Genomic DNA, 20,043 nt, shown 5'->3' with positions numbered 1-20,043 from the left:
TAAAGAAAGAACTCACCTCACTCCCCTCCAGAATCCATACTATATGTTCTGTGGCAAAACAAAAGTTACAATGGGAAACTGAAGTATTAGTGTGGTATTACCATATTATACTTGGTGCATATTACCCAATAAAAAGTAGGTTTCTACAAAGTCACTTGTACTACAACTAACTGGAGAAAGAAAAATGATAAAAAATTACTTACATGGATTTTTTTTTCTTCTGCTATTATGGGATAGCCTATATTTTCTGCTTTTATTTCTACTCATAATTTTAATAATTATTTCTAATCATCTCTACATCAACAATTAAGAGGTAATGTGTGGCAATGTCCCCTCTCCCAATAAAGAGGACAAGATTCCATTTTCTATTTAAATAAAGCTGTTTTAGAAAAAGCTTCATTAAATTTAAAAATTATCCATAAATACTGAACTCGTGGAAGCTTTAAGAGCAAATGAAAATTTTAAATTATGGATAGTTATGGAACTTCAAAGTATAGGAAAATAATATCATAATAAAGGACTCACAATTTAAATATTGAAATATCATAAATTAAATAATGAGAAAAAATAAATGATTCCCCTTTAATCATTATTCGCCTCTAAGGAAGATTCTGTTACTTTAAATTGTTTTTGGAGAAAAAAATTACCTGAGTTTTACCTACAAATGTACTTTGCATTTCAAGCTACTGATTTCATAAGTAAATGTAATTTTAGTGAACTTAAAATCTGAAACATAAGGGTTAAATAGACAAAAATATCATTTCAGAAAAACATACCTTTAGTACTTATGTAAAGCAAACAATAATTATTATGTTTATGTCCCAAATCTTTATGTTAACCATGTTTAGATAACCAATACACATGTATTCATTGAAAATAAGTACGAGATAAAAACAAGAGGCAGTAAAATTCATGGTATGCAACTATTAAGAAATCACTGGGTAGGTTTTAGTTCTGAAAAAAAATTTTCAGTAATATCCTAAGTCTAAATTGTTGGTATTAGTTCTAGATATGGATGAGCCTGGCTCTCTAATGTGAAATGAAATTAATGTAATTTTAAAAAAATGATCAATTACCTGTGAACTCTAGTAGTTTCTTACCTGAAAGCTCATCCCTTTATATAAAATAAATCACTAAATCTCTTAACAGAAATTCAACTTGAACTTAATCAACAAATTAGCTAGTAATTCTTGGCTATGACCACACGGTAATATTCAATCTTAAGCTAGTGACAGATGTATAGCTTACTTACTTTTGAAGTTAATATTGATCCCATTATATATTGGAAGACAAATATAATGTTATTATTATAGAACTTAGAAGGGAACATGATCCTTGCAATCACACCTCCCCCCTTAGGAATTAACAAGATGACATCAAATAATAAAGTATCTTAAAATATATCTGTAAGAGTTAGATTCTAAATTTTGTTTTGGTTTTTAACATAGATGGGTTGTAAGAGAGGATACGGTGGAAAAAAGTGAAAAAAAAAACCCAATATATATTGCTTGGACACACAAAGCAAACGTCATTGCTAACATCTACTTGTCATAACGTGCTAGAATCTGCCTTAAGTGTTCTATAGTTATTTCATAATAGCCTATGAGGTAGAAATTATTACTATCTCTGTTTCAGAGATAAAGAAACTAAAGCACAGAGTCTACACTCTTCTTAACTACTATGCTCCTGATTTACCTATTTATTAACAGTTAGGTAAGTTGTGTAACTTCATTTTCTTCATTAGAACACAATATTTGGCAACAGTAGATATTCAAGTCAAACATCCACTGTCTAACATCTATTTAGAAAGACTGAGATATCTTTAGCACACATGTACTATGTAAAATGTAAAAAAGAGTAACTGGGTTTGATATTATACAAATTTATTCTAATTACCCATCTCTTCTGACAACTGTAAGTAGAAGCTTATTATATTTTGCACCATATTTCTCTCAACTCTGCGCATTTGTGATTATGAATTAAAGATGTTTGTCAAGAGTTTGAAATAAATGATTAAGTCATAGAGAAAGCCTAGTATCCTAAGAAAAAAAAGCTTAGAAAAGACACTATAGTCACTGGGATAATAAAAAATCATGGGTAATCTAATTATCACTCTGAAAATAATTTTTGTATGTAATTATTATACATACCAGGAACTTTAAAGACTGGCAATTGTAAGCTATAGTTAGTGTCTATTAGTTATAGGAAGAGGATCTTGTTATAATAATTTTTTGTAATTTAGATTGAAGCTAATTTTTCAGATGGATAAACATTATTTTAAAAATGTTTAAATAAAGATGGATCTAATTATGTGCATAGAGTTCAATTTTGGAAGCTTTTATAATTATGAGCAATGGGACATAAATAAAGCACATTTATAAAATACACCAAAGAATGAGGGCATTTTATTTTTTGCAATATTATCATTTCCAATTTCCATAAACTATATGTCATAATTGCTTTTACTAATCAAAACTGTCTTCTTCATCCTTCTTATCCCCTTCTAGCAGTACTAATGAGAAAAATCGCAAAAAGTCAGGCAACAAAAGCAAGTCAGAGAAAAAAAAAGTTGCGTGGATGAGCTTCAATTAATCATCTTCTGAATAATGAAGAGTCCACAGAAATACATCCAAACACTTGTTCATCTCTGAAAAAGGGTCAGATAGGAGTAGGACATATAATTCAAGTGGTACTTTTTCTGGAACTGAGTCAAATCTAGACTACTAGATCATCAGAACTGTCATTCCCCTATTTTCTTTTTTATAAATCAATTAATTAATTATGGAGTTGATTCGAACGGCTCCCTTTCTCCTAGTCAGCTTGTGAAAATGACATTTGCTTCATTCTGTCTCCAAATGTCAGTTAACCAACAGCAGTCAGAGCAACCTCATAGGCAAGCCTGCGGAACAAGGCATATTTGGAGACAGTCCAAGTACCTAAATAGAAAAAGAACTCTCTCTGAGGTCAAGAGACTTCCATAAGAATGGCCACTCCCTACCCTGGCCCATTTCTCTCTCATCTCAACTCTTATCTAGTTTTTTGTTAGGACAGCTCCAATTTTCCTTCTTTTAATTTTAGGCTAATTATTGTTGTTTAAAAGCATTTCAGACGTTTCATATGTTTTAATCACAACTAAGCACTTTTCTCATCTTTTCTTCTAATGCTTTAGAACCTCCAAATGTAAGAAATTGTGGGAGAGTTTACCACTTAAAAGTCTGATAAACAATCTATCCAGTTTATCAGAACAATAAAGCAGTTACATTTTTGTCTATGAGCGACATTCTGTTTTCAAATTGGCAGAAGACCTTCTGCAGATGTTTCTAAGCTAATTAAATTTCATTGAGACTTGGTATTCTCCATTTCTTTCTTTTTCTTCATTTACAATTTAGAAACTTCCTGTGGCTAAATACATTCCAAATGTTAACATAATCCTCAAATCCTCAATTCAAATGTGACTAATTGAACTTCTTTAAAAGTGGATGATTTTTAAAATGATACCTTGAATAGGTCATTTAAAATCTCTATTTAGTCTTCTCCTCTTTCATATGAATCACAAGAAATGGTTTTATACTTAACTCTTTGTATTTATTAATTTTCAAGATTGTAGGCTTTTCTTTTCCATTGAAATGTCCTTTGAAAATGAATTTCCTAAGTAGTTTTAAGTTTTAAATTGATCCTTCTAAATTTCTCCCACTTCCCTTTAGCAATTGTAAATTTGATTGTGGGATAACGGAAAAAGCTTTGTTCAGGTACACTTCCTAGAGATTTACAATGAACTTAAACCCTGGCACTATTGTTAATTACCTATATGTGATATTGGGCCAATTGCTGACAATCTGAGGTCCCATTTTCTCATTTGTAAAGTGGGAAAATTAATAACTACTCTGTAGAGTTGTGAGGAAAGTACCTGGCAAATGGTAAGCATTCACTTCTTTTCTTTCCTCCCTCTTTCCCAGACTATTTAATTGAATCTTGTTCTTAGCATATTAAGTTCGAGACTATTCCAAAGAGCAGACCCAGATCTAACTCTTTTAACTTAAAAAAGTAAAAAAAAACCTGTTCAGGACCACATGTTCAAAAAAAATTCAAGATTTCATAAAGTCCATTAATTAGCATTATGTTGATTAACTTCATCTGGTTATTTTTTCCCATAATTTCAGTGGAAAGTAGAGAAAAAATTAGGCTCTTTTCTCAGAATAATACCATCCTTAGAACCACCACAGAACTGGAGCTAGAAGGAGCTTTAAAGAAGAGTTAGTTCACCGCTTATACTGCCCCCCACATTCTACAGATGAAAAGATTAAGGCCAAAGAGGTTTAATCTACCCTCCCTATTCAAGATCACATTCATAGCTACATTTTATGTATGTGACTTGCATCCAGGTATCCTGACAGTCTAATATAACACAGCATTAGTTCATAATTTTTCATTCTACAAATAATACTTAAGAGAACTTACTTTTCTTCCTAACTTTTGAAATGGGAGATGTAGAAAGGAAAATCTTTAATACTATAAATTGAAAGACTGGAATTTATAGAGGTAATAAAAAGAAATAACAAGAATTTAAAATCATAATTATTACTTCAAATAAGTTTATAAACGTGAAAAATAAGCACTTAAAACTAATCAAAGTCAGATATAACACAAGTTATGATGACGACATTTTGGCTATGTCTGACATATTGATTTCCAGCTTCCCAGGAAAACACCCATAAAAGCCACAATAGCACTAGGAACTATGGATATGCAGAAATAATTTTCCAAACAACAGGAAAAAAGTCACTCTACAGAACAGATGGTGCCAAGCCAAAAAACTGCTGATGGCCAATGAAGGTTTCACCCTCTGAAACAGTTATACATATATGAAGAAGAAAAGTCAAATACAAATTTAAACATGCTTAGACATCCTTAACAACTGAATTCAGTTATTAAAGCTAGTTTCTAAAGATTTCTATTTTCTAAAGTATCACAATAGTTTCCCTGGAAAATTCATATCAGGGAGAAAGGACAAATATTGCAGCACTAAGTTAGCATGTTATAGTTGTGCACAGGCATGATGTTCTCCAGCTAGTTTCTTTTTTTTTTTCCTCACCTTCATCAAAATCCATTTTATATGCTTTTTTTCTAGAGGCTTATTAAAAATTAATCAATCAGACAAATAAAAACAAACCCCAAGCTGTACCTTAGGTTAAATTCAGAACCAATACACTTCTCAATCAGCTCAACAAGATATAGAAGATTGTCTTATTATCATAAAAAGAAAACAGACCCCAGGATGTTAGCCAAGTGCTAGCACTATCCACTTGTTTACTTATATAAGAAAGAATGGATGTAAGTTATAAAAGAATATCAGTTTTGTTTAGCTTACCTAACTGAGGGGAAGAAATACATTGTCAAACCAGAACAAACCATTCAAAACAACAACAACAAAAACCCCTACTTGCGTGGGAGGTAACATTGTGTTGTTTATTATGAAATTTTAAACTTCTTGGGGATGGGGGGTGGAGTGGAAGAATACAAAAAAAAATCCACTAAGTTATTACCAAAATAAACAGCATAATGCAGAAATTACCCTTTTAAATTCTCTTTCATTTTAATTTACGTTTATAAAACTTTTTATCTTGACAAACTCCCACTACATTATTAACTCCTCCAGAAAAAAGTTCAGTGTCCATTAAAATTCATGGGTTCCCATATTTGGAGGCTGCTTTGCCAACATTATTAGCTGTCCCCTGATGGATGGTGGTTTTGATGAACATGGTATCTCTTACCAGCCCTTCACTTGGCTTGATGTTTGCCAGCTGAATCACTTCCAGGTGGGCAGACTGTGAAACCAGGGGATCTGATGACAGGGATATGATGTGGTCACAGACTCCAGAAAGAGTTTTACACTGGAAGCAAAAAAGAAAAAAAAATACAGTAAACGCATGTAAGTAACATACAAATCACCTTTTAAAAATAATTGTTTTAAGAAGGAGAAAATAAAAGAAACAGTAGAGGAAAGTAATTGGCACTTTATTCTGTAAAATCAAATTATTGTGTAAAAAAAGATATTCAGGTGAAACACACACAGACATACACACACAACATGCACATATATATATATATATAAATTATGAATATAGGAACTATATGCAAAATACTCATGAAAGACATGGTTATTTTCTCTTGCTTCTATTATTTGATTTACCAGTCCTAAAATGACTGTTTCTAAACAAACTAATCATCTGAGAACCTTTTGGCAACAAAAAAATAGATTGAAATGAATTAAATAATCTCAAAATCTTACTCTGTGATCAGAAACATTAAAAAAATATATCTATTCAAGGTCCAGGAAAGATGAATCTCCCAAATCGGTTTGGCCCTTCAAGACTTTCCTGCCCAAAGATTACCTTATTATGAAGTTTCTCATCTCCTCCAGGCAGTTTGGGACTCCCTCAAATCTTACTGTTTGAGCATTCCAACTGTATGATAACTAAGGAGCCATGTCTTATTCATCTCTGATTTCTTCTCTTCCTCCCCACCCCCGCCCCCATCCCTGATCACTCACACCAGGCAGATAGATACTAGAACAAACAAGGCACTCAATAAATATTAGCTCAATACATTTAAGAGGTTTTAACAATTAGTAGAGTGTGGCTTGACTGAAAACATAAAGCTAGTATTTTGGTTAGGATAAATTCATTCATATTGACATAGAATACTTGATTTAAAATATATGTTACACACATAATAGTATGGTTAAGACTTAGACATGGCAAAACCATGAAGTCAGATATGGGTGAATGAAGGTTGGAAAATACTGCCTTAACAAACGCTAGTCCTCAGATGTTTCACAGACTGTCACTATATTTACTATATTTCTAATATTTGAGAACTTTTTTCCCCCTTCGCTGTAGGAGGAGCTATTATTCTGCAGCATTTAAGGTGTTATCATCTATCTCCAACATGGTACATTTGTTCAGTGGCCACTGCTTTACTCTGCTGGGAGGGAGACAGTTTCCTCTGTCTGCTGAAGATAATAATGACTTTCTTTTTTATTTGCATTCTGTACTTGGTCCATAGCCTCAGCCTGTGCAGGGCTCAACTTCCTCACTACAGAGACTGCGAGGCTAAATTTCCACCCCTAATCACAGTTATGCTTTTTGCTGCTTCTCAAGGCTATCCTTTTATTGTGGCTTTCAGTCCATAAAGACAGATATTAGCCAGCTTGATACCCATGAAAGAGTGGGGGCTTGGTATGAAGACAGATGTGGGCAATCACCATTTTGTTACTTACCTGTTGCATGATTTTTTTTTTCTATCCTTGAGTCTCAGTTTCCTCATGTAGAAAATGGGGGTAATAAAGATTACTTTATACGGTTTCCATGATAAATCCAGATAATGTATTAAAGAAAAGAGCCCAATATGGCTCCTATCCAAAGAAAGCAATAAACAAATGCTTAGTCTCTCCCTGTGGTTTTCTCTACCCTCAAAAGGCTCAGTCCTTACTCACAGGATGATTTACCTCATTATTCTCAATTCCATGGCCTTGTTGATCATCTTATGATGACCAATAATACACTGGCCAGTCTAGTTGCATAGTTGAGATGGACAGTTCACAGTTCACATCTCTTTACTTCCTTTCATGTTCAAGTCTCAATCCTTACAGGTACAATGAAGGCAATTAACCTTAAGAGCTTCTAGACAAAGTGCCAACAGGAAGACCACCTCCAGAATTAGGGGATCCTACAGTGCTAGCATCATGGGCATGGGTATAGGGCCTGCACTTGGTTTTATACTCTGTTGCTGCTCTCTTGAAATATGTAATCAATTTTGAAGATGGAGCTCTGCATTTTCATTTTGTACTTGGCCTCCCCAATTATGCAGACCATCCTGAGACCCTATTCTTTGATATATATTATTTATATACATTAAAAAAAATTCCTCTTCAAATGTTCATCAGCTACCACAGGGAAAGGACAGAGTGGGAGAATTTAACATACAAAAACTGTGGCTTCAATTCAAATTGCTGCTGTTGGACAGACAGGAAGAAAAACACACTTTGGCAGATTTAACTCTCCTATATGTGGTTACATTTCATTTTTATTTTCACTTTATATCAAGGGAGCTATAACATTGTTAATTCTAAAGCAATTCTATATAGGATACTTGGATTGTATGATAATCTAAAGGTTACTAAATCAGCATGGTAAAAAGAAACCAAGAAAACTTTGTGGTTTTTAAAAGGTGAAGCATATTTCAAGAGTCTAATGTACAAATAAATAGAAAGATGATGTATATAAATGGCTTGATACACGTGCATTACAAGATTCAGGGCCTCATATAATACACTGGTATTAAGCTACAATAGCTCTCTTCACCAGACATTGGTAGCACTTAGAATTGGGGTGCAAGCAAAAAAGCAGAAATACTAGACTCCAAATCTAATTTTTAAGAAAAAGAAAGTACCAGTCGAATGGACTGTATTAGGTAGCAAATCATTTTGTTTTCAGATTCTTCTTGTGTAATGTTGTTTGCCAAATGTCTGCTATTTGCTAGGTGCTGTTGGGAATACAAAAGGTGTGTGAAACACTGACCTTGCAATAAAAGCTACAGAATTTACTGGATTAAAAGACTTTTAAAAAAAAAGAATTAGTTAAAAAAGAAACTGCACTAAAACCTTGCTGAAGAATATCCCTGTCTACATATAATAACAGGAGTTAAAAATGCTGTTTGACCTAAAGTAAGGGGGAAATGGAAAGGACAAATAACTTTATATGACTATGAGTCTCTAAAAAAGAATCTGGAGGTTGTCAGAAGGATTGCCCTTATGCACACCTGAGCAGAGTCTCAGAGACAGATAAAGTAGATACAACCCCAGGTATTGGTTCTTTTGAGGGCTAAAGAGACCCAAAGGTTCTATGGTCATGGCAGATGGAGTTCACTGCCATGTCAGTTGGCCCTTCTTTGGAGCTGGTGCTTCTGCGTGATGGAGCTGGACTCAGATGTGATCTCTTTTCACAAGCCTTTCATGCTACTTTACTGGAATTGTAGTTGGTGCTGGGGTTTAAGATATATCTAGGGGATTTGAATCTCTGGACTAACCATATGATAGCCAGGCCCTGAGCCTCAACAGACTTGCAGCTCCTACACTCTGGTTTATTGGAGTTGAAGAATGTCAACCATCACACCATGGAGCCTAGAGTGCCTACAACTGAAAGCAGGAGGATTGCATCCAGTATCCATGTGGAATCTAAACCCCCTCGACATAGATGTGGAATGGACACAACCAAGCCAAGGTCCACAGGAAGGAGGAATACAGTAAGGATTAGAGTGGACTTAATGATATTCTATTCATGAACTATTGTGGTTAATAATCGAGAAAATGTGGCATTGGTGTGGAAAAAGTGGCCATGGTGGCTGCTGGGGGCGGGGAATGGGAGGAAGAGATGAGATGTGGAGGCATTTTCGGGACTTGGAGTTGTCCTGAGTGGTGCTGCAGGGACAATTGCCGGACATTGTATGTCCTCCCATGGCCCAGTGGATGGAACGTGGGAGAGTGTGGGCTATGGTGTGGCCCACAGGCCATGGGGTGCAGCGATGCCCAGAGATGTACTCGCCAGATGCAATGGATGTGTCATGATGATGGGGGAGAGTGTTACTGTGGGGGGAGTGGTGGGGTGGGGGCGGTGGGGGTGAATGGGGACCTCATATTTTTTAATGTAGTATTTTTTAAAAAATGAATAAATAAAATAAAATTAAAAAAAAACAAAAAAAACCCCTTGCTGACTCTTTTATAGATAATGCACTAGAATCTTTATATTATAGCATTTGCCATTTGACTAAGCCAATTAGAAGGTATAAAATGACCTTCCTTTATATGCTAATTCTATGCTCCTTACTGTATCATACATCAAGCCCACTGCAGGAAGCCACATTAAGAGGACTATGGCAAAGTTCCAAGGAAGTTATTTAACATGCTCTTTTAAACTGTTTATTTGTTTAATTCTGTTCATTCAGTAAAATTGTGTGAGATATTATTTTATTGTTTTAAAACACAATATTATCTATTGTTATCTAACAGTGTATTCTAGGAAATGAAAATTAAATAGCAAGAAAAAAACACATCCTTTATTATTATAATTTAACCTTTATAGGGCACCTACCATGTGCCTGGCACAACACTAAATGCTTCAAAACCATTTAAATTTACAACTTCCTGAAGTAAGTATCATTATAGCCAGTTTAAAAGATGAGAGAGCAAGGCTAAATAAATAAACCAAGGTCATTGACTTGGCAGAAGAAGGACTTTAATTCTTAACCATTAATATATTTACTGTCCCTTATTTTGATCCTTAGAAACTTCCATTTTTTTATCAATTTCATTTTTTAGCATCTAAGATATATGTCTGTACCAGATGGATGTTATATAATATACCACATAGTATAAAGAAATATAAGGCAGGCCAGCAAGAGTTCTTACAGTTTACAAAGCAGATTAGATACTGAGTATTAGAAAGACATGGCTCTCTGGGAAAACTTAAAGCAATTTGAGCAGCAAAAGGACAACCGTATTCTAGGTAGAAAATGACTGGTAACCCTGCATAAAAAGGATCTCTTTGGTATTTTTGCAATATTTATACCAAAGGATTTTACATTCTATTTATCTTTAATTGTAAAAACAGAAAAAAAAAGTGAACTTTAAAGTCTAGTAAACAATATGCCTTTAATAAAGTTAAAGGGAACATAAAATGGCAAGCAGTATTATAACTGACCTTCTAATTTCTGTTATAAGCTACCTAAGACAGTGACAAAGCATTGGTGACTGAATAATAGTTAGCAGACAGGCTAGTTATGATTTCAAGAACCTTTTCAAACAGAAGAGTATCATGTGCTGGGCTTAATATATTGGTGTGTTTTTTTTCTCTTGGGGAATTTGTAGTAATTTCAAATATGGATTAATACAAATAATAGATCATGTTCTCAGGATGAAATGAAAAGTTTTAATATTTTGTTTTATATACATATTATATTCTGTATATAGGGCTGGTTAACACAATATTCTAAATATTCTAAAGGGGAAAAAATGAATACAGCATGTTTAGTATGGTTTTAAAACAAATATAAAAACAGCAATTTATTCATCGTAGAGATTTAAAAAGAACAACCCTACATTTAAGGTATTAACCAATAACAGCAGATGGGCATTCTTTCTTTATCTATGAACAGCATTCTTTTAATACCTCGGAATTTTTCAGATACTTTTTAGATCAACTTATGAAGTTTTAGATACTGTATTTTAAAAAGAAATGTAGAACATGTTCTAAGTACAAACAACAGTGAAAAGCTAAGGCATAGGAAAGAGAACTTATATTAACCTCACACTGAGGCATGATTGAATTACTTAAATTATTTTTACTTATGTTCTTCTGAGTGAGTGGACTCTTGATCAATTATTCTTCGGAGTGTAAAACCAGATTAAAAAACCAGAAAATTCATTTGACACAGGAAAGAACTCCAGGCTCATTAGGTTAAAAAGAGGTGGGGGGGCTTTAAAAAGGAAATTTCCATTTATCTGGTGTACAGATCTCATACAAGGGACAAGAGTATAAAACCAAGATAAAATAAAGAAATAACAAATGAATATACATTTTATGATGGCAATGGTGGTATGAAAGTCACAATTTAAGTAAAGCTTAAACAAACTCAGCTTTATTATAGACATGTAAAATAGTAAAAGTTTTAACTTAATAGTGTGTACATGTTAAAAGAGTCACTGATATAATATTTCAATTAAAATGATCTAAACACAGAGCACGTTTTTATTTTATTGTTTGATTTATATATAATTCAATATAATAAATCATGCAGCTCTGTGTCAATTTAGGATGATATTTGCATTGTATTTGGTGAATAAGACAGTCTTTGATTTTACAAATATTACACATTTATTCTAATTTTAAATAGTGAGAACTCTAAATGATATGAAACTTGCAGTAGTTTGATATTATTTATGAATTCCAAAAAAGAAAGATATTAATTATGTTTATAAACTGGTCTATTCCTCTGAGCATGATATCCTTCATTGTATGAAATTAAAAGGTTTTACTTTTACTTGATTAAATTAAGATTAGGGCTTTGATTTGACCATGTCAGTAGGGCATGACTCAGGGTTTAGTCCCTGCTCCTTGCTGGGCTAATAGAAATAGACACTCACTCAAAAAGAAGATATGGAAGAGGAGAAAATTTGGTCATTTCGGCTCTGCCATATGACAGAAAGGAGAAGGCTCAAACAGTTAAAGCCCCAGGAAGAGAGATAAGCCCTGTGCCAGCCTATAGCTGAGATTAGAAGAAGCTGGGCCCAAGAAGCCTTAAGAGGAAGAAGGAAGGAGGGACCAGGCAGAGGTCACCACCATCTTGCTTCAACATGTGGCAATGCTTTGGTGAGGAAGTAACCTTGAGTTGGGCTCTCTAGGGCCTTGTAACTGTAAGCTTCTACTCCAAATAAATATCTTTTATAAAAGCCAATGGATTTCTGGTACTTTGTATTAGCACCTTTTGGCTGACTAATACAAACCTCATTCAGAAATAAAGGACATTTAGTATCTTAGTATTTGCAAAATCTCAGTTGAGCTGGCAAGTTTGCACATCTAGTTATGATGGTTCCCTAACAAGACACAAGGAGTGAACAACCATGGGTAACTCTGAAAGATTAACATTCACAAATAGAATTTAAATTGTTATTCAAAAGCATTACTCTATATGCACATTCTCCAAGAAGAATTTTTTGCTCATATGAGTAAAAAAGAAACTTTTTAAAAACTTTATTAGAATAAAATTTCAATCCAATTAAAAATTATAAGAATATACAACAAATATTAAGAGTTTAAAACAGCTGCAGAAAGCAAATGTAGCTGCAAATAAAGATCACATGACCTAAGTTCCAAAAAAGCCTAGAAAACACTAGCAATCCCTTAAAGCTTAATACTCTGATGGTGGGAGAAAAACCACAACGAAACAATTAGCAAAATGAAACAAAACCACAATAACAAAAACAACTACTTCATTAAGCTATTCATTCATTAAACAACCACTGAGCATCTACTGTATGATTCAAATGTCAACAAATCCACTCAAGGGTTCCATAGCCTGGAAAAGTATTTCTGGTAATTTATTTGGTTTTGTCCTCAACATCAATGACGTTCAAAGCATGCTGTCCTTCTGTTTCTGAAGAAAGAAAAGAAGCAATGACCGCTATAGCCTTTTTTTGAGTTAAAATGAGTCAGTCATGACATCAAAAGCATCATATCCTTCTAAATTACATCTTACATTTGTCCATATTAAGACTTATGTGCTACTTTTTACTCACCCAGTGTCAAGCAAGGTCCTAAATTTTATCAATAGTTTCAGTCCTGTTATTAAAAGCATCCAATCATTTAAATCTTTATATTCACATTTTGAAGTGAAATTTAAGTTAATGATACTACATTAATTATCTTTGGCTGTGTAACAAATTACCACACACTTAGTGGCTTAAAATAACACACATTATTATCTCAGTTTCTATGGATCTTCTGCTCAGGGTCTTACAAGTCTGAAATCAAGGTATTGACTAAGCTGCATTCCTACAAGGAGGCTTAAGTTTGGAAGAATCTTCTTCCAAGTTCATTAAGGTTGTTAACAGAATTCATTTCCTTGCAGCTATATGACTGCAGTCCCATTTTTTTGCTGGCTGCCAGCCAGGGATGGCTCTCAGCTCTTAGAGGCCATCCTCAGGTCCTGGCCATGTAGCCCCCTCCACAGGCCCTCTCACAACATGGCAGCTTACTTCTTCAAAACTAATAAGAGAATCTGACTTCTTTTGAGTCTCCTTTAAAGCCCTCAAATGATTGGGTCAGACCCACCCAGAATACTCTACCTTTTGATGATTATTAAACATATCTGCAAAATCCTTTTATCTTTGCCATATAACAAAGCCTAATCACAGGAGTGATATCCATCATGTTCACAGGTCCCATCCACACTGAAGTAAAAGTGTAATATATATCAGAGGGCAGAGATCTTGGCACCAGCATGGGATTCTGCCTACCATAGACATCAATGGAGAAGCATCAACAGAAAGACCAAAAAGAAAGTCCCTGAAATGACATGCCTACAACTTACGATTTTAGAATTAGATTGTGATCTCCCAGAGAGACAGCTATAGCATAGTGATTAAGAGTCTGGGACTGAATCCCAGCTTTAGCACTTAACTAGCTCCATGATCTTGGGCAAGTTACTGAATTTCTCTGTGTGCCTCAGTTTCCTTATCTATAAAATTGGGATGAAAACAGAACCTATCTCTACATTGTTATGAAGATTAAATTAAATAATAAGTTTTATTTAGAGATCACAATATTTTAAGTATTCTTCTAAAGCCTTCACATGTATTAAATAAGTTAATCCTCACAAACATCCTAAGGAGATACTGTTATTATCTCTACTGTACAGATATTGAAACTAAGGCACAAAAGTGCTAAAAGGTAATGCAGCTTTTAAATGTCAGAGCCCAGTTACACCTGGGCATCTTTGTTTTGGTTCCTGCTTGCTTAACTGCTGTGCTTGGAACTTTGCCTGGCATGTATTTGTCATATATTTTAATGCCAAGAGTCAAACTTTGAGATAATATTATAGTCTAAAAATGGCACTTTAGAATAATAATCACCTAAGAAGGATTAGGTCAATGCCAAACAGTAAGAGAATACCAGTCCCAAATGTGTTCCTGCTTTGATGAGCAAGAAGTGGGCTCAAGATAATTCCAACTTCTCTACTTCCCTGAGACATCTTGGTCTGAATTAAAAGTTGAAAGAAGAGGCTCCACCACTACTCTAATTTCTGAATAGGAAAGTAGAGCCAGCTGGAAAACAGAACTTGCTTTGGGATAATTCGCATTCTATTTGTCTGCTTTTTCATGGGCAGGATTATAGTAGGTCCCTAAGCAGATGAGAGAGCACTGATTAGGAGGCAAGCAACTTCTCAGGCTCAAGAATAACAAGGCTTGACATACCAGCTGCCCAACTAAGATGCAAATTATTAGAAAGAATATTTCATTTTTCTTTGGGCTTTATATTCAAATAGCGAGAGTGAAGCAGTTCATTATAATTGGATGCGCTTCTGAAAATTTAGTTGCTCTACAGTTTACGGGCAAATATGGAACAAATAGCAGAGACCTAGTAGAAATTTCTTTACTTACAGTAGAGAAGTTTGAAATTGCCACATGAGGTTTAATGTCAATAAAGGCCAGTTATGCATTTATTGTTGGCTCTCAGCTCTAAATTCACCCTTCAGTACTTGTTCTGTGATAATGGACTGGACTTGAAGTATTTTTCCTTTACAGTGAGCACAATGTTAAGTTTTTGTCAGTAGAGGGCGCTGGGGGAACATTGCAGGTGGAAGGAGGCTTTTTTTTTTCTCTCTTTTTAAACTTTTAATTGTAGTAACATATATACAACTCAATATTTATAGCAGCATTATTACAATAGCCCAAAGATGGAAGCAACAAAGGAGGCTTCTCTTTATGGATCCCATATAAGGCATTTTGCTTTTTCTTGCTCCTGCTGCACTGTTCACCAGTGGTACATGTGTATAGAGCCATCCAATGGTGCTCTGCCCCAACCATGTACCCATCCCCTCAGTGACCTTGTGGCCTCATCCTGGGCTCAGTGACCACCATCCTGCAGCCCTTTCAATAGTTACCATGTTCTCCACGTCCTGCACCCACAGTGGCATCCCAACTCTTTCTGTGAGCCCTCCCACCACCTTTGACTTGCCTGCATTCAGGAAGCTTGTTTCCTGATTGTCTGGCAACTGTGGATGAGCTCTAGCCTAGGCAAGTCGGTGAAGCTTCAACTACCCAATTCTCCAATCAGTTTGGAGAATCAGTCACAGGGAAGGTGTTTCACCTCCAAATTTGTCCTTCCTTGGGTATTCCCTCAGTCTTAAGATATCCTTTAGCATTCTATTTACATCTTCATAGTTACTCTTCTGTCATAGTTTAATAATTCTTTATAATAAACTTCTCTTGTTTAAATTACTGTGTACTATCTGTCTCCACTGATTCAATTACCTTCTATATTAGTCAGCCAAAGGGGCGCTGATGCAAAATACTAGAAATCTCTTGGCTTTCAGAAAGTGTATTTATTTGGGATAGAAGCTTACAGCTACCAGGCGTAAAGCGTAAATTACTTCCCTCACCAAAGTCTGTTGCCACGTGTTGGAGCAAGATGGCTGCCGGAATCTGCAAGGGTTCAGCCTTCCTCTTCCTCCCAAGGCTCTGTAGTCTCAGCTTCTTCCAATATCAGTTGTAGGTTGAGATGAGTCTCATCTCTCTCCCAGGGATCATTTCTCTCTGCGCTCAGCTGCTCTCTTCTCTCCAAAGGGACAACTGTAAACTCTCAGGAAAATGACTTGTCTCTCTTCCGGGGCCTCTGCTGTGTCTAATGGAACCTTCTCTTTTTCTTCATCTATCTGCTTCTCCTGCATGTTTACTTCCCGGGCTCCAGGATCAAATCTCCGAACTCTGTCCTTTGCCATGTTTTTTCTCTGTGAGTGCCCATTCACCGAGGGGGCGGGGATGCAATGTCTTACTGACATGGCCCAATCAAAGCCTTAACCATTATTTAATCAAGTAAAAGTGAAACCTCTGAATCCAATAAAATCTAATATGCTCAGAAGGCCAGACCAGTTTATAAACATAATCCAGTATCTATTTTTGGAATTGATAAACAATATCAAACTGCTATACCTTCTGAAGAAATCTTTATGTTTACAGAGACTGCAACTAAAATTTTTATAAATCCATATTGTCCTTGATCACACAAAGATTGAACTCAGATGAAGACAGTCCTCTACTTATCACTTTACGTGGCCATACTTTTTCTAATGATTTTGTGGGTTAGACCATTGCATTAGACAGGGTTGTCTAGGGAAACAGAACCAATAGGACATATATATATGTAAGATTTTTATAAGAATTATCTCACATGCCTGTGGGGACACAAGTCTAAATTTTGTAGGGCAGGCCACAATCCAGTAACTCAGATGAAGGTTTTCAGTGAATTCCCCAGAAGATGCTGGCTAGTTGAAGTAGAGATGGAAATTCTCTCTTCTGACTGCTGAAATCCTCAGTTCACCCTTTAAGGCCTTCAACTGATTGGATGAAATTTATCTCATTGTTGAGGACAATCTCAGTTGATTGTAGATATAATCAGCCATAGATGCAAACTGACTTATGATGATCTAAGTCTATGAAATATCCTCACAGTAACATTCAGGCCAGTGCTAGCTTTACCAAACAACTGGGTACCACTATCTGGCCAAGTTGACATAAGAACTCAACCATCACAGACACCAAAGAATTAAGACATTTAGGCCTTAGTAATCATAGATCCTCCAATCCCCCAATTTAGTCAGAGGTTAAATGAATTTGTTCACTGGTAGAAGTGTCAGAATGGGGTCAGGAAGCCAAATCTAACTCTCAGACTGGTGGTCTTTTACTGTATTAATATGCTTTACTTGACTACCTAACAGAAAAGAATATTCCTTGAAGACAAGAATCACACCTTCAAGGTTGGTCTGAATATGAAAGCATTTTGCAATAAGTAATGTGTTTAGCAAATACGATAGAGAGAACAATGATATAAATATATACCAACTTACATATCCAACTAATAATATGGAACACTAAAAACATTAATTCTTCATATATGGTCACATTCTTCTTAGCATATGCAAGTGTTTTTTTTTTTTGTACAGTAAAGACATTTTCTATCTCTCTCATATTTTATATGGACTTCTCCTTTCTCACAAAGGACATTACTTATGGAAAAGTTAGTAGTTTGCAGTCAAAATAATTTACCAGGCAATTAACCACCAAACTGTCAAATTCCTGAAGATAATCAAATATAGCACAAAAAAAGCAATACTTATTTCATTCAGTAATAGTATTAGCATGCCTCTTTAAGCTGACCACAGAGATAGTGAAGGAGGCAAAGATAGAAAGAGTTGCATTAACTGTGAAGATGAAGAAAATGTGGACTTTAAAAGGGGCAAGGATAAGTTGGTAAAAAACATATATAATCATCTTGACCCTTTCCATCTAAAAAACTCAGTATTAGAATTCATGTTTTAATGAAATTGGCCATAATTTGTATGTTCAAATGCTACAGTTATAACCAAAATGCCAACCACACAAAAAATTCCATTTGCATTAGCTTAAGTCCACAGCTTTAAGAGAAGAAGGGTCCAAGGTATAATTGGCAAAATTTGTCTTTCCACAGCATCAGGGATCTTCTGAAGACCAATATATATAATATTACTTTTATGGATTCTTATGTCATTAGAGAAAGTGCCACTGTTTTCAAGGACTCTCTAAAGATAAATATTAATATGGTCTCTATTTCATTATGGGGCATGCTGCTGTTACCCTAGATCTTATAAATACATCCTTAATGTTTTGGACAATGAGGGAAGGAAAGCTCTGCTTATATAAATGACATGATAGATATTAGAGAAAAATCTACAAGGAGCTCTTTATTTTCTCCCCCAGGTTCCTCTCTTTAAATTTAGCCCATTGGCTCTGCAGCTCTTGCCACTTCTGCTCTGGATAGCAGAGAAGGCACAATACTCCTCCTAAGAGGAGTTTAGGAGTAAATGACTCATGCATTTAAAGAGGGAAAAATTTTATAGAATCTTTATAAAATAAAACAAATACTTAAGATGCCAAAATAAGCCTAATTTATTATCAAACCTCAAGAAGTAAAGAAAAAAATAGTTTGGAGAAAAAAAGTGAGAGAAGAGATAAGAAAGAGCATTCATGAGAATTCTCTTTCCACTGTAAAGTACTATTCAACTAAAAGATAATCTTAACACTGAAATAACAAACAGACATTCATTGTATTTATTCCTCCCATTACCTTTAACAAATGATGGGACAAAATGCTAATACAAAGCACATATCATACACAATACCACACAGTTGGTGTTGGTGTATTTGAGCGCAGTACAGTATAATTTGAACAATGTGATTTTAATGACTATGCCTGGCATGGTATTTCTAAGAGTTTATTTTACCAAGCAAACACAAAAATATTAATATAATAGAATATTCCCTTTTTCATATAAAATTTTAATTGAAGTATATCATTCACATATGAACTTACATAAAAAATATGTGCATAGTAAAAGTTGTGAACTTACAAAGCAAATATATATATCATCATACAGGGCTCCCATATATTACCCCACTGCCAACACCTTGTATTGTTGGGAAACATTTGTTGCAAACTATGAAAGAGCACCATGAAAATATTACTACTAACTATAGCCCATATCTTATATTTAGTGTGTTTTTCCCCCAACCCACTTGATTATTAACACCCTGTATTAGTATTATATATTTGTTTTAGTTGAGGAGAGAATGTTCTCATAAACATTCTGTTAAACATAACCCATCTACCAGCACAAAATTCACTGTGTTATACAGTCTCATACTTTGTACAATCCATCCAAAGTGTACACTCAGTGGCTCTCATTTTAATCCCAGAGGTGATGACTGTGCTGTCATCACTTCAGTCAATTTTAGAATGTTTTCATTATTCCGAAAGGAAAAATCCCATACCCCGTATACCACCCTATCGTCCCTTAGAATTAATATATCTTCTTTGCCATTCCTGCAAAAGTATTACAATATTACTAAGTATTGTCCATAAGTTGCATTAGTTGTAATTTTCCCATGTATCACCACATTCTTAACACTGTTTAAAAGATCATTCTTATATTTATACTACTAACCACAATCTTCTTCATCTACCACCGAAATCAGTTATACAGTCCCTAGATTATTCTCTAGCTTCCTTTCACTTAACATATACATCCAAAGACTACCCCTACCCCTACCCCTTTCAGCCACAACCTCACTTATAAATACGCAGTTTCAATGATACTCACTATAATAATGTGTTAGCATCAACTCGATTCATTTCCACACTTTTACAGTAAACCTTACTAAAAATTCTACATACA

General features: G+C 34.7%; 1 protein-coding gene across 8 annotated transcripts in view; it reads right to left on the bottom strand.

Annotated features, from left to right (window-relative positions):
- CNKSR2 (connector enhancer of kinase suppressor of Ras 2) overlaps nucleotides 1–20,043 on the bottom strand; it is a 355,641-nt gene that overhangs the window by 157,535 nt on the left and 178,063 nt on the right. For all 8 annotated transcript variants that reach the window (XM_058291604.2, XM_058291606.2, XM_058291607.2 and 5 more), the window contains exon 6: nucleotides 5,772–5,891. In XM_058291604.2, the coding sequence (XP_058147587.1) occupies nucleotides 5,772–5,891 (120 nt within the window). The remainder of the gene's footprint in view (nucleotides 1–5,771; nucleotides 5,892–20,043) is intronic.

Source organism: Dasypus novemcinctus, chromosome X (assembly GCF_030445035.2).
Source record: "Dasypus novemcinctus isolate mDasNov1 chromosome X, mDasNov1.1.hap2, whole genome shotgun sequence".
In the NCBI taxonomy this organism is placed as follows: Eukaryota; Metazoa; Chordata; class Mammalia; order Cingulata; family Dasypodidae; genus Dasypus; species Dasypus novemcinctus.
The sequence above is the reverse complement of the archived record's forward strand: the minus strand, read 5'-3'. Positions and strand labels throughout refer to the sequence as shown.